Source organism: Scardinius erythrophthalmus, assembly GCF_964197995.2.
Source record: "Scardinius erythrophthalmus genome assembly, chromosome: 6".
Lineage (NCBI taxonomy): Eukaryota > Metazoa > Chordata > Actinopteri > Cypriniformes > Leuciscidae > Scardinius > Scardinius erythrophthalmus.
In genome coordinates this window covers 8,284,211-8,300,796 of record NC_138226.1, presented here as the reverse complement: position 1 = coordinate 8,300,796, position 16,586 = coordinate 8,284,211, and the positions used below count along the sequence as shown (strand labels likewise).

The 16,586-nt window shown below is 37.5% G+C and overlaps 1 protein-coding gene across 1 annotated transcript in view; it reads right to left on the bottom strand.

The window, feature by feature from the left end:
* Window positions 1–16,586, bottom strand: part of sestd1 (SEC14 and spectrin domains 1) — a 38,097-nt gene that overhangs the window by 16,502 nt on the left and 5,009 nt on the right. The window contains exons 4-8 of the mRNA XM_081368040.1: window positions 13,792–13,900; window positions 12,648–12,738; window positions 8,658–8,771; window positions 2,146–2,259; window positions 166–260 (exon numbers count right to left, since the gene is read on the bottom strand). Coding sequence (XP_081224166.1) covers window positions 166–260; window positions 2,146–2,259; window positions 8,658–8,771; window positions 12,648–12,738; window positions 13,792–13,900 — 523 coding nt within the window. The remainder of the gene's footprint in view (window positions 1–165; window positions 261–2,145; window positions 2,260–8,657; window positions 8,772–12,647; window positions 12,739–13,791; window positions 13,901–16,586) is intronic.

Genomic DNA, 16,586 nt, shown 5'->3' with positions numbered 1-16,586 from the left:
ATGAAACAAACTCATTGATTGCGGTGTGTATTTGATAGTTCAGTGCCTTTCAAAAGCATTTTAAATTACCCCTTTAAGAACAGCTAATAGTTAATAGAAAAACAGAGGACCCTGAAACCGCAGACATAATTAGGAGCTCATGCCTGGAGACGAGACATAAAATACCTGTCCTTCTCTGCCTGGCTTCCTTTCTCATTTTCATTGATGACGATAAGTTCATCCAGAAGGGATGTGGATTCCTTTGTGAATTTTTCAAAGACCTAAATGAGGGATAAATGGCAAACAAGACCTGCAGTTAAAAACAGCATACCGTTATATTGATATAGCTACACACTTTTGTAAATTTTTCAGCCTTTCAATGATATTCGATACCCATCTCAATATTTCTGTATTTGCACTGAAGCAGGATCACAGTTTCAAACAGCGCTGTTATTGTTAACAAACTGAAACTATTGATTGTTTTTGTTAAATAAAATAAAACCCGAAGTAAAATAGAATACAAGTTAGATGGGAAACAAATTTTTATTTAAACGAAAATTAGAAATGTTGCTTTGGCAACTAACTGAAATAAAAGTTAAAGTACTACACTTACTAAAACTGACCAAAAAATGAAATAAATAAATAAAAGATTAATAAAAATACATAAAGTACATAAAATAATAAATCGAAAATTCGAAATGTTACTAAATACATACTAGTTTCAACTAAACAACCACTACTGTCAAGTAGACAATATAATAATATTTTAAATGTGAATTTCTATTCACCGATACAACAATTCATATAAAAAAAAAAATAGGAATATTTATTGTTTCTAAAACATACTGTATTTTAATAAATGATATAAGCGAACATTTTTAATGATAATGTAAACAAGTAGGGTTGTCAAAACATCGAAACTTTTTTTACTTAAAGCTGCAGTCCGTAACTTTTAAGGTGTACTGCGGAAGAACATTGTAGCCGGAGTCAAGCAGGTACTGGGCTACTCCGCAGTGGTGCCGACCCAAACCAGTCTGAATAGTCAGAATATAAACACTTAATATAGATGTACCGTAAGACAAAAACACGGTTTGGAAAATGGATTCATGATGTACTTGCTTATTATTTACATTTATAACACACAAAAAAAGTGTTACGGACTGCAGCTTTAAAAAAACAAAGTGACGATACCATCATATTCAGTACACGCTGATAGAAGCTGCTTTCAAACGCTCCCGTGTGTATGTGTAAGCACTCTGTGAAGAGCAACAAAGGTTTCTATTTACAACGTGTCAGAATCCGCTCAACACTGCATTTCACAGTCTTTGCAGGTGTGTAGATCTCAGTCAAGCTCTGAACTTTAGTGATTGACAGCTTCAGTGATTATAAAGGGAGTGCTCTTTGCACGTTTTCTGTTTATAGCCCATATACAATTTGAATAAAAGTATTGTTTTTCATGCTGCTCAGTACGCTGCAAAGTTCCTGGTTTCACAACTGTATTTAAATGCGCGATCGAATCTAAAACTGCAAAGATTGACAGTGATATATCCATAGCAACAGATGTGACAAAACAATATGATACTGTATGTCAAAATAGTTGTGCATTAAGTATTAGACTGTAAATGCAAACTAATAGACCTGTCACTTGCTCTGTGTAATGTGTATGTGTTTTTTGTCCTTCATTTTATTACTAATTTTCCACTTAATCTTTTTATAAACAATGTTTACTTATAAAACATTTGAAGGCTAAATAAATAGTAAACTAATTAAATTGAATTAATATTAACAATTTAAAAAAAATAATATTAATATTTCAAACAAGTGAAATAAAATGGTAAAATAGTTCCAACAGTTTTTGCTGTAACCGAAACTGGTAGAGAACCGTGAAATTGTACTGGTATTGGTACCGTGACAATATAAACAAGTGTGGAATCAGAGCTACTACGAGTCAATTCATTGAAACAGACAGTTTTATTCCCAGAAATGAACTAAAGTAGACTAATGACACTGCCTTAAGAAAACCACAAGAAAAGAATGCTAAAAGAATCCCCTGATACTTACAATTTTGCTTAGTTTTATATCGCCAGCAAGGTACATCACTCAGACTAGCCACAACATCACTGAATTATTGTAGTCTACCAATAAATAAAGCAATTTAGTACTCACCAATCGTTTGTTGACCCAGTCCAAATGATCGTAAACCAGACTCCCGCCAAATTCATCTGTAAGTTGGCATGGCTCGATGTAGCGTGTGAGTTTATTAGCAGACACCAGAATCACCTGAAACACAGAAAATTTACTCTCAGGCATGACCAAGGACCTTTTCCATTATCTGTTCTGCGAATGTAAAAGACAAGAAAATAAAACCCACCCATTCGAGAATTATTTGTTGTAACGGAGAGGAAAGTGCACCATTTACTAATGTAACCAACTAAACAGGCATCTGTGCGCGTAATGTAGCATAACCTGAAATCACTTAAGAGATTCTGCAGCAGTCAAATGTCATGCAAGGTTAAAATCTGTGAATAATTTATTTGATATTTGAAGGCATACAGGGCAAACTCTGTAGGTGAAGCAGCCCTTCCGCTGGGTCACATAATGTCAGTCACACTCATTACCCAAAACTGTTCCAGGCGAAGATTTTTATATTGTGTTGCCTGTCATCTTTGAGAAAATTAACATGATAAAAAAAAAAGTTTAAATAGCCAAATATTTAAACATGATTAGTGTAATGAAGATCTTAACAATTTATCTTACGTTGTGCTTAAGAACTACTACTACTACTACTACATAAATTCTGTATAATGATGAATAAACTATTTTCATTAGACAAAATAAAACCTTGTCAGAGACTGATGTTCCTCATACCACTCAGGGTTTTCTTTCTTCTCAGATAATCAAATACTTCAGCTCAAATCAATATTTCATGTCTATTTATTTATTTATTTACTTAAATGTTATGTAGCCAAGTAATAAGAGGAATAAATATACAATCGGCTGGTCGTTAATGCAAAACAAACCTGTTTAAAGCTGCCAAGCTGTGTAAAAAATATTCTGTAACATTATACACACATTGATTTATGGTATACTTTACATGTAAATGTTTATCATTCCTATGTCTGCGCTTAATGTAAGCAGTCTCAATAAAAATAAGGACACCCCTCCTCACTGCACTTTGGTGTGTCGACAGGAAGAGAGACAGAACAGCTGTCTTTACAAATATGTTCAGCTGAGTCAACACACGGAACAGAGGGACAAGGCCTCACTGCAAACAGTTCCAGCCTGTGTCACCAAAGAGGAGATGAAGAAAAATATTTTGGATTTATAATATCTGGGACTACATTACTCACAGGATGTAAGAGGCGTGTCTGCCTCCGCTGCCGAGGACAATTTAAGGGAGAAAAAAAGCCTAAAGGATGAGCCAAAGTCAGGTTTGTTTCATGTCAGTTTCACAAACTCTCTCTCTAACGGGTGTTCTTGAATCTAAAAGCCTTGTTTTGGGCCATGAAGTTTCTGGGGCAGATACTAAAATGCAGTTTGAGCATAAAAGCTTTTGAACTGGATTTCATCTTATCTCCTTCCGTCATGATATCATTGCAAATTCCGAGATGGAAAGCATGCAGAGAAAACAAACAAACAAACAAAAAAAACACCCAACACCTTCCTTAGAAGCCTTAAAAGGAAATGTTCACTCAAAACAAAAATGCTGTCACATCTCATGTCATCAGTATGCTTGGGCTGGGGGGAGGGGAAGGGCCAGAGCACCCTGAAAAATAGTCAATACTATTTCTGCAATATCTATTTGGCTATGTTCAAACTGCAGGCAAATTGGATTTTTTTCTCAAATTAGATATTTTCAGGCAGACTGTCCGCACGATTAATTGCAAGTGATCAAATAAGACTTGCGTTTCCAGACATAACCAACCAATCTCAATGGGTTGCTTTGGTAACAACATGGGCATACCCACGTAAGTGACGAGGTTTCCAAAACGGATGCAGGAAAAATGGAGGTGCGTCATGTCATCTCGCTTTCCAAATAAGCGCCCTGTTGAGTTGCGGTGCAGAAATCCTCCATTGCACAGGAAAACGCCATAATCTTTTGACAAAATGATGCTATTAGACAGTTTGAAATCAGATTTGAGCATCCAGACTGAGATAAAACCGCATCTGGATAAAATCAGGATTTGCAAAAAAAAACAAAAAACGAACACATTTTGATTGCCAGTCTGAACGTGGCCTTTGAAGTCATCTGAAACTAAAGCTATTCACTAATAATCTTCCCCTACACTGCAGCTCTCAAATCTCATTCATGTTTCTGTTCTCATTGACAAAAAGAAAAGATATATCCGCACACTGAAATTACAGCTCCATTCAATATATAAATATTTATTATAAACAGTGCAACATTTCGGATCGGTAGCTTATTTTATTGTTGTCTTTTTTGTCCTGCACCAGAGCCTAACTTAGATTTAGAATGTGCACATCCTTTTTGTAATATTTTTACTTTTTTCTCATGGACACCTGCATTTATTCTAACTGGACATAGTGTGGAGATCACACAAAGCTATCGTATGATTTCAGAAGCCAATTTGGGCCTTGACATCTGTGGTCACTATAAATTGTGATAGCAAAAACAAAAACCTACAAGTTTCTGATGACATGTGGGTAAATAAATGACAGTATTTCAATTTTAGGGTGAACAACTCTTTTTAAAAACCATCTGCTCACCAAACTTTTAATCTGATGTGTATTTAATCAAGTAATGTGCGCTCTTTGAAATCCTCCAGTGACCCTGAACGCAGGCCTGGTGCTGAAGCAGGAACGCAACAGCTTGGACTGGTGCCAGCTGTGCCCTCACATCTGCAAGGTTAGCTGGAGGAAATTAAACACAGTGTCTGCTAAAGCTTCCTGATCAATAGAGTCTCCTCAAAAGAGCTTGCATTCTGGTTCCCTTGCAAGTATTTAAACACTTTTTTTTTTGTACAATTGAAAAAAAAAATAAAATAAAAAAAGTTGTGCTTAGTTACATCACTTGTCCACTGCTGCATTACTTACCCATATAGTAATAAAAATTATTTAGTTTAGTTAGAGAACAGACACTACAATTAATATATTTACATCTGTATGAAATGTTCAACAAGCAAAGGCTGTCAACACAGTCATCAACATCATTCAGAAAATATGAGCTGTGGAAAATCATGAGTGATCTAAAAGCTTTTTACAGCGGACGCCATTGAAAACACAGTAAGTCTATCATTCACCGCCTCGCTTTCATACCTGTCATGGCGCTGCTCTGAATAAGGTCTATAAGCATAAAAAAGTGCAGCCCTGTAACAGACGGTCCAATGGACCCTAAGTGGCAGTGAAAGAGAATCCACTTATTTAATAAGGCCTCCGGGTCTTTTCATTCCCATATGCTCACTAACGCCAGGCCAAGCATCAGTGATGAAGAGGTTCTTGGACAGAATGATTAATGCAGAGCGCACGGTCCTCGTGCATCTCAGCGATCGCATGCAGATACAAAACCCCCATTCAAGTATGGATCTTCAAGTAGGTCAAGAGTATGGCACTGTTTTCACTAGTCTCCGTGTTCAAGCCTCCACACTTCCTAATGCTGATACACTGACCTCCATTCAGCCAAAACTGTGCCATCTGCTAGTTGTAGGCAGCTAGAGGGGACTGCTGGCCCAGATCACGGCACAAACAACACAATGACCCCAACAAACATACACATACAGAGGTTTCTATTTAGGAGACAGTGGTCCAACTGTCCTTCTAAACCCGTCATTCGGCTCTTGGCTGGATCCATGTGACGGTTGCCAGGCAACATGGCATTATTGGTTGATGCCCAGAGAGGGCATTAAGCAAGACAGCCAGACAAATGAGCATGCGGTTCGAGGCCAGGCTTCATCAGCACACATACTGTGCATGACTGCATACAGTAGTGCGCATCTGCATGATCATGTTACGGTTACGTTCACATATGGCTCCTGAAGTGAATGCCGGAGGGATGCTCATTCAATGTAAACACAACCACCTGCCAACTTCACCCATTTTCTTCATGGCCCAATTACAAGGAAACACTGCAGTCTGCTCTAATTTATGATATTACAGGAGAGATGATGAAATGGAGAGATTCATGTAAGTGAAGGAACCAAACCAACCCATATGAAGCATTCTCTTGTGTAGCGATTTAAACACTTACCTCATGCTTAAGATTTTACCAATATCAACAAGACAATCATTTTTCCAGAATAAATCATTCTTAAATAAACCACATACAAAAAACAAAACAAAAAAAACATGTAGATTCTACATTCTAATGTTATAATTCAAAGTATGAAACATTTTCATTCAAGCTAGGATTGGGTTTAGAGATCGACCGATAGTGGATTTGTAAAATAAAATGTGAAATAACACTGGACAGTCTTCATTGTAAAAATTAAACACAGATAAATGCTTACAATTAGCTACAAAAGATATTCAGTCAAGAGCAGAGAGTGATTTTCTCTTTGTCTTTTGTTCTTTTATTAACATGACAGACAGCAGCAGGAATATTAGACGGCTGTCACTTTAAGAGCTTATGCACGGATCCAATATAGCCTATTACTTATCTTTCTCAATTCATTTGTTTCCAAAACTAACTGTTTAACTGAATACTCGCCAAGACGGGCATTTTGACATCATTTTGTGTGTATTTGACCATTTAAGCGCAGTAAGCCACTCATTTTGGTACTTGTGACTCACAAGCTGCTTGAGACTTAGAGGCGGCTTTTGTGCGCACGAAACCTGCTGGAATGAGTCAAATTATGCGCAATAGTCAAGTCAAGTCAAGTATATTTGTATAGCGCTTTTCACAATACAGATTGTATCAAAGCAGCTTCACAGTATTAAATTAAAATAATACAACAAGGTTTGTTTCTAGTGGAATTTATTGATTGATAAAATCAAATTAAGTATCCCCAAAATATCCCCAACTGAGCAATCCAAAGGCAACAGTGGCAAGGAACCGAAAAACTCCATCAAGTGACCTAATGGAGAAAAAAAAAACCTTGGGAGAACCCAGGCTCAGTCGGGGGCCAGTTCTCCTCTGGCGCAATACAAGCACTGTTTAACCAGAGCGAATGAGACTAGTGATTGAGAGAAGGTCATGTGTCTTTGCGAGCGAGGGTCCCTTCGCCGTCGGAGAGAAGAGAGTGAGAACATGCAACTGACGTTATTGCCTGTGCCGCTGGCAATAAAACTGACTTGCTCGGAATCGGTAAGACGTGAGACTGACCAGCCGGTTACCGGTCCGTGCCGATCATGTGGAAAATTGGCTGATTCCGGTCCCTGGCCTGTCGATCAGTGCATCTCTAATTGAAAGCAAAGAAAGAAACAACCTTCATGATGCCAGTTTTCCAGAAGAATTCATTCAGACAAGCCCAGATGTGCTCCATGTCCTTTAAAGCCCTAAAACAGCCCTGAAAACCTTATTTTACTCACAGCACCGCTCTCTTTGTTCCATGACAAGTGAAAGAGAAATGAAGTCATTGCATTAGTGTCAATAACAAAAGCACTGCCTTACCGTGAAGCCCCTGACCATTGTAAATGAAGATGCACAACTTCTGTATATGGAGTTTCATTATTCACAGCAAATGCGGGAAATCACCTACTTACACGCATGACATCCTTCGGGTGTCCCTAATTAAATACTGTCGTGTGTGATTGTATTATTTATGTGCAGCTACACCAAGAGTAAAACAATGAAGCCGTGGTCCGATGTATGGAAAACACTTGCAGTGGAACCTTTCTAAACAGTCCATTTAGGTTGAACAAAATAAAAGCCATTGACTAAATCATTTTTTTTTTTTTTTTATACTGAAGGATTGGGAAAGTCTTCTGTGTATCAGAATAATTTGTGTAATTGTGTCTATGATCTGACGTACCGCTGTATCAGTGTACTTATTTGCACCTTATTACACACATTTGCACATTCATTTGAAGACGACATGATGAAATATGTGAGCATACACGGTGCTGGTTCATGTTTGGAGCAGGAGAGTAAACAAAATATGTCCGTAAAAACTTCAAACACGCTTGCTTCAGTCCAGATATGAACTGCGATCCACGTTGCGAGTTGTTAAAACTCAGCGTGAAATTTTGTTAAACTCAGCGTGAAGTTTAGCTCTCATGCTCTGAGTGTTGTTACATTACATATTAAATATTGTTACAGTCATATTTTCCATGTGTTGGTAGTCAAACTCCAGCTCTGACCGCATTGTGGGGAAAATGCAAACAACACTTTTGAGCTGCTGTAATGAGCCAACATACACTTACGACAACCTTTCTCGTCCATCATGAAAACCAACCTATGCCACTCCCACACCATACACACGGCAATGTAGTCCTTTTTTTAAATGAACCATTTAAAGCTGCTAAGAACAATACGTATTGTGCAAGTTAATATACAAATAAAACGGACTTAACCTAACTAACCAATCAGAGCACAAGATACTAGCCAATGGGTCACTGCAACCATTCACAAAATGAAAAACACAAATACTACATTTTCATGTTTGATCACAGCTGTCACTTCTAAGTACTTGTGTACTCATTCCCAAACCTAATGTCAAATAACAGTTATGTCTAAATTGAGCTCTTTGTCCACTAAAACAAAAGATCTCTAGTACACTTACCTCAAAGCCAAGCCTGTCCTTCTCCTTCCAGAAGCAGAAATGGGTCACTTTTTTGTCCCAGAATTCATCAGGTTTCACCACACACACAAGAGAGACCTCAGCTGGGATCACATTCTAGAAGAAAAATATCACAGTTCACAATCCAGCTGTTTAAGTCATCCAAAAACCATGACAGCCCCACACACACACTAGGGCTGAACGATATATCGTTATCGTATCTATATCGAGATATGAACTTTCAAGATATTACTATCGAAAAAAGCAACGATATAGACGATATAGATTTCCCCTCTCCACGCTCGCCCTGCATACAACTCTGGCAGTCATAACAAACATCAGTTTTACGAGTGCCCTTGAATGCACCGCTAAAGCAAAGAGTATAGAAGCCCTTCTATACTCTTTGGCTAAAGCCAGCGCGCACACACTACCAGGGACGTGGAGGGGGGCGGCGTTTCCATGGTGACGCGTCATTGCTTGTCACGTGACACACAGCAGCAGCAACAGCGCTGAATGAATGATGATCTGCTTTTATGTCATTTTCCTTTTTTATTCAGAATATTCACAAATGTGTTAGCTATGGCATGAAATATTTGATATTCCGATTGTCAAATACATGCAAGTGGAAGTATATTGTTGTTTAAACACCTTTATAACGATCGCGTTAGTTGAGCTGTATGCGCGATGGGCGCCGCCGTGTTAGTTTGTGCCGCAGACGCAGTTCAGAGAATCGGATCTGTTGGATTTACAACCTCTATGTTTACAACACGTGAATTCATCCACTTCTCCCAAAATACTTAAAAGTAAGTGGCTGGTGAACTGGGAATAGAATAGAGTAAACACTGAAGTTACACAATGCGTATCTGATATGAATAAAACGTGTCGAATTATAATGGAAAGGATTATTAGTACCTCTTCCATAGACATCAGTGTGTATTTTACAACCTCTAAATGTATTGTTTTTTTAGTTCTTACGTAGTCATATCGTATTGTATCGATATCGAGATATCAGGCATGAAAATCGAGATATGAAATTTTGTCCATATCGTTCAGCCCTAACACACACCACACATTTCCGAATAAGATCACTCTTTTTGTTGAAGAATAGCTATGGATCAATCATTGATAGTCAGATATAAAGAGGACCAAGGTCACAGAATCCTTTCCTTTCGACAAATCAACCCTTTAAAATCGGCTGATCAATGTTATTGTACCTACTGGTCTGAAGGACAGTTTGATTTCAGATCAAACTCCTGTCATTCCTCCTAAGACTCTTAAAGTGAGAAAAGGCTGAGAGATACAAGCACTTGATTCTATTTTACGTCCTATGTTTAAAGCTGTTGAAATGAAGTTATCTGCACACTGCAAATGTACAATGGACTAAAAACTGCAGATCATCCAGAGGACACGTCAAGCAACAATAACAGAGAGGCTTCACCATCTCCTCCACTGACAGAATGTGCTAAACTACACAAATCTACAAGGTACAACTACAACCACTTTACTAACCAACTACAACCAATTCAGCTTTCTTTGGCGAAACAATACTGCAATTTATAATAACAGTCATATATACTGTGTTCCGTTCAAAGTCAGATGTAAGCAAAAGGGTATTGATTTTTCTCAAACATTGTTGTTCTTCACAAATATCATCAGCAATAAATTCAAAAGCGACTTACAAACAAGGAATACAACAAAACGATTCATCCCAAGCCAGAAGCTAAAACTATTTTTATGCTGCCTTTAAAGGGACTATGTGTAGCTTTTTAGGTATTTTATTATCTAAAATCAATATTTTTATTCATAAATATGCCCTCAATGGTGTACAAATACCTATGCCAATGATCAGACTAATCCTCGTAAACGAAGAATTTATTATCTTTATATACATGGGACGGGTAGGTCCACGGAGGCTTCCATGTAGTTCCGCCATCTTGAAAAACTATAATAGCAGAGAGGGACAAAAAGTACTAGGCCAACACGTTTCCACAACGTGTTTTTGTTCAGAACCAGCGTCACGTGACTGAAGCCAGCAGAAGCGGAGGAGCAGAGCAGTGAGAGGCGCTTGTCACTGCCCCGGCAAGTTTAAAATGATGCACTGTACGGTTATTTATACACCGTTCATTCATACATATGCTGAGTCACAGGATAAGGAGTCCTCGTCGTCGAAAAAGTCCAAAATAGACCGTAAAAGGAAACGTGACCGGAGATTACAAAAACAAGGGTTAATGTCAGGATAGCTAATGCAGGAGAAAGCTTTCAAAAGAGACCCTGAAGTTGCCTGCTTTCTTCTTTTAGACAGGTAAGTCAATGTTACGGTCTTAATTACAAGCTTTTTTTCATTGCTTGGTTGTGTACTTTATTATATAGACAGTAGAACATTTATAGTTCTAGTATAAGTTAAACAGGCTCTTTGATGAATAGCAGCTATTGAGTAAAGTAACGTTAGAGAAGGCTCTGATGATGATGATGATGATGATGATGATGATATCTAACAATGCACGTACTTCAAAAAATATAACGAGTAAAGAAGGCATTACTACTAATTACCATAGTTAATGTTTTTCACAGTCAGTAATTGATAACTGTAACATTCTTTTTTTCGTTGTTTCAAGTCTCAGTTTGTTTTAAATAACAAACCTGTTCACCCGAAGAAAAACTCGAAGTGCTATTATAAGACATCCTTGTCATAGGTTTTTGGTACATAACGGTTACCGTAGATGCAAAGCGCATTTGAAAAAGTGAGGCGCTGTAGAGCATTATTCGTTTGAATGCAAAATACAATTTCACCACTAGATGGGAGAAATTCCTACACAGAGTCCCTTTAAGCAGCTATTTCCTTCAGAGAATCTAGTCTTACTCAGTATCTCCTACTTGCAAACATAAAGGCATGTCATTGCCCGAAGCGCAGAAGATGAAATAATTGTAAGGAAACAAAATTGCAAGTGGAAAAATGCAAGTGATTGCCTCCTAGTAACTGATCAGTAAAACACTACTGTTCGAAAACAATAATAATTATGTTTTTGAAAGAAGCCTCTTTTGCTCTCCAAGGCTGTATTTATTTGATTTTAAATAATATTGTGAAATATTATTACAATTTAAAATAAATTGTTTTCTATTCTAATACATTTAAAAATGTATTGTTCTTGCTGATTTTTTGGGGGGGTCGCCATGTTTTGTGCAACATCATACACCAGCATCACTAATTTCACAAAACAAATTCTATTAAAAGAATTATGTAATCTTAGGTGTTAGAACATCTGACTTGGACACAGTATTAAGGAGACTACTCAGAAATTGAAACGCTCAATACAAGGACATCCCACCTTTTAATTAAAAGAGCCAACCACCTGTTTTTCCCTTCAAAACGTGTCTTAGCTGGTACTGCCTGAAAAAGTGTTTTTTAGCACAATTTTGGCAAAATTTATGATGCCACTTGTATCAAATTTTATTGTTATTGCCTAGAAAATAGCTGTCCACTGAGTCCAAAGATTGCCAAGATCGCCACAGAGTGAACGGACTTGCATTTTGGGACTTTAATGAAACGCAGAATAAGTCGCAATGCAAAAGAAAAATGTAGCAGCCTGTATTTAAAGCAGCAATTCAGTGCTGTGTCCCATAAACAGGGGAAAATAACAGGCCAGAACAAGCGTCCATTCAGTTCAACAAAGCTCAAAGTGAATGACTTCCAACAGCACGCTCTACAAAACCAGGGAAGGCTGCCAACACGCGAGCAGCATTGTCTTCTGATAATAGCACTGAAATCTCATTATTTACAGGTATTCCTTAAGAAGTGAGCTGTATTACAGGGGAGTTAAGTGCTCATTAAATAATCACCACAAATATTAATGGGTTCATTAGTGGAAAAGCAAGCACCAGATGTCAAACAAACAAGAGCAGACATATGTTTCACATAATGTTTCCTTTGTTGCTTTCTGCCAATCTGAACAAAATCCAAAAGTGGGCAAATAAAATAAAAGTCTCTTATCCTACCTGCAACATCAGAACAACAGTCTTCACTATATTCCACTGAGACTTCCTGCCATCGACGATGACGGTGAAACCTCGAGCTTTGCACTTCTCGCTGCAGAGATACAACAGAAAAACATGACATTTATTCAGCTGCATAACACAAATGATAGACCAATACATGTTGTCAGTACAGATACAATGAATCAATTACAACGACTCCACTGTGGCGGTATCGTTAAACGGACTAATTTGTTTTTTCTGTGGTGGCATTTTAAAATGAATAAACTGAGCTTGTGTGAGCTGCAATGACTCACAGTTTCCAAGAAACATGTATTCAATCATACAGTTATTATTTTGGTTTGTAGGCCTGAATAACATTTCTTTTCATTCTTTGGGGAAAAGAACAGCCAACACACCCCGTAAAATGCCTCTAAAATGTCAGTAGAAAAATAATTTGGAGAAGGTCACTATGAAAGCATTGAAAAATAAAAGGGATTACAGACCAAGTGATGGTCTTACTGCCAGCACTCATGTGAGGCACGACTGTCAGACTTTAACATTAGTCAAAAATCAATTGACCGCTGCAGCTCAGGGTAAGATTATCTCTTTCATACAGACTCAGATTAAAGCAATAAACCAGAAGAAAAATGTTTTTCTTGATTTTTACCATGGCAAATTAAGTGTTCTTAGGCACAAGCCACACCAAGTACTTATGTACTTTGTTTATACAAACTCTTTTTCTATGGTAAAAATTAGGAATGGATTTGTAATACAAATTATTCTGTCCAGTAACATAGTTTGTGACTGTCAAGCAACAATGCATGTGTATTTTAATCTAGCGGTTTTGAACATGGCTTATCCGGTCAGAATTAAGAATCAGAACTATACGTTTAATCATTTATTTACAAATTAACAGAAACATACAGCAAAATCTTTCCAGTGCCTTGGAGCCTAAAAGACCTTGAAAGGTCTGGAGAAATCAATAAAAGTATTTTTCAACTTTACCACAGTCTGACCATGAATTATGGGCACTTTCTATTTCATGTGTGAAAACCGTAACAGTGTGCATTATAATTACAATGATCAGATTAATGTTTAATTTCTGCTCTCAATACTTTTGACATGTGCTTGATGTACAGCCTTTGCAACAGAGCTGTGTTTTTACCTAGGAATACTCAGTAGGTAATCCAGAGTGGCGCTGAGCTCCTCCATGCTGGTTTGTTCGGTACATAGTGGGATGGTCAGGATCAAACCACTGCGCCTGTCCTTGCCTCCTGGAAAACCAAATGGGCTGAGTCAGGAAATATGCAGAAAATCCAGCAGCACAAAGTGAAATATGATGTAGGAATGGAAAAACAGTGTAAGAGTGTGAGGCTTCAAGGAAAAGACTGACAAAAACAGTACTGAGGTTACACAAAAAGCCTTTTGGAGGAGTAGAGCCTCGTGACATTGCAAACTGTAATTAATTCAGACTATTTCATGGGAACATGCGCCATTTCAAGGACACCAAGCATCAAATGTTTCAGTAATTCCTTTCCTAGAGGCTTTCATTATCCAATTTTTGTGCAAAGACCTTGATAAAAAAAATTGTTGAGACACACGAAATTATAGAAAAATAATCAGTTCATCAGAGAACACCTCAGTACATGACCCCATTTTGCCAATGTTCTTGCTGACATCCATTGTTGACAAGTGTCATCCAGCAGACATGTATACAACCTTCAGTATATGATAATGAACAAAACAGCCTCATACTCTGTATATATTGAGTTCTAGAACTTGGCATATAAAATAATATGTGGAAATATGAGTGAAAGTCCAACTAGTGTCAAGTAGTAGTAAATAACTAATAAAATCAAATAAAAATACCAATTATTTGGTCCAAAAATGGCTTACTAACACTCTGAGGAATATTTGAACAGCAAAAACCTAATATAGCCTATCATTTTACAATATAATGTTCAGGTTCACTGAGATTAAGCCGAAAGTAATAACAGATCATATAATGATCTCTGAGTCTGACTACATTATATTAAAGGTCCCGTTCTTCGTGATCCCATGTTTCAAACTTTAGTTAGTGTGTAATGTTGTTGTTAGAGTATAAATAATATCTGTAAAATTATAAAGCTCAAAGTTCAATGCCAAGCGAGATATTTTATTTAACAGAAGTCGCCTACAAAAAACGGCTGGATTGGACTACATCCCTCTACTTCCTTCTTTAATGACGTCACTAGAACCGTGTTTTGACTAACCTCCGCCCACAGGAATACAGGCGTATTGATGGCGAAATGTCAACAGACGTGGTTGATGTTTATCTATAATCGGATACCGCAAAAGTTTAATTCGAAGTTGTTAGTTTGCTCTGTCCATTTCACCACGGACTGTTTTTCTAACCTGGGATAATATCAAGCAGGCTTCTCTCAGCGTTTCATACTGACGAAGGGGACAATTTCAACTATATTCCAGCAAGCGGTAAGTAGTGATTTACTATGGAAGTAGCGATCAACTTCACATCGTTTCTCTTAGTAGGATGAAAATAATCTTACTTAAACTGTGATTAATATACAGAAAGCGATCAAAGAACAATCCCTTTCCAATCGCCCAAGCTGTCAATCACACAGCGCGAGTTTATCTGGACACTTTCCAAAACTCGTTATGAAATCAATGACGCTGTTACACTGCTCAACGAAGCTCTTACTGTATTTATATACCTCATGTTTGCATTGGTGAAATCATTAGTGAGTGCAGAAACTGCGTTGCAATGATAAGATCTCTTTTCACGCGATCAACAGGCTGTCATCTGCTCAATGCTCATCACTGCAACCTTTTATGTGATTGAAATAGATCTAAATACTTAAAAAACTTCTCACGGTTCGTTAATCTCGATAGCTGTAATAGTAAAAACGTATAATAGCTGTAATAGTAAAAGTTTTCCAGATAGTTCCACATGTAATGCCAGATATTTCATATGCAAGCATGTCAGCCAATCACAGCAGAGGCCGTTTACATTGAAGTCTCACAGCAGACACGCCCCTTCAAACAGAGCGTTCAAATCAGGTGATGAAATCAGGCTAGGAAAAATGCCTTTTATTTCTAAATTATAAAAAAAAAATGATCTAAAAAACATACTAACATTATAAGGGCACCCCAGGAAACATTATAAAATAATAAAATAATCCATGGAATGGGACCTTTAAGATGAAGATGTTTCTGCCTGAGACACAATCTTTCACTTCCATTAAAGCAAACAAGAAAGCAAGAAGTGAAGGGTTTCAAATATTCACCAAACACTGTCCATTTTACTGGATAGCAGCTTATTTATGGCTCAGTGTTAGTCAAATCGAATCATGAAACATGAATAAAGTATTCACATCACATCCTAGAGAGGAGAGGAGACATGCCTGCAGCAAATTAATTTCTGTAATATTGTGATACTTTTTGCCAAGCTAACTATTTGATGACTTGTTTTTAATTTAATTAATTCAAATCTTAAAGGGTACATAACATGCACAGTTTCACCTAATCTCATGTTAATCTTGAGTACCTATAGAGTAGTAGTGCATCCTTAATATCTCCAAAAAGTGTTTAGTTTTATTATAATTTTAAAAGAAAAAACAGCTTTCCGATTCTCTCCGGGAAAAGCCGAGGTCCTGGAGGCGGAGCTATAGAGTCAAGCGGTAGCGCATGATTTCCAGCAAAAGACAGAAATCTGATCCAGTTGTACTTTTAATAGCAAACGATTTGCAAATCCAGCGTCGAGGCCTTGTTAATAAAACATTCGTCACTGAAATGACCAGAACACACAACCGCACTTCCTACACTCCGTTGCGGCCCCGGAAAAACAAACTGCATCCACTGTTCACTGTTCCTGTAACACTGGGTTCTTTGGAAAGCTGAACACGGTAAGCTTTCCCTCACATCCAAAAACACACTTTTTTGGAGACATTCTTGAACAAATCC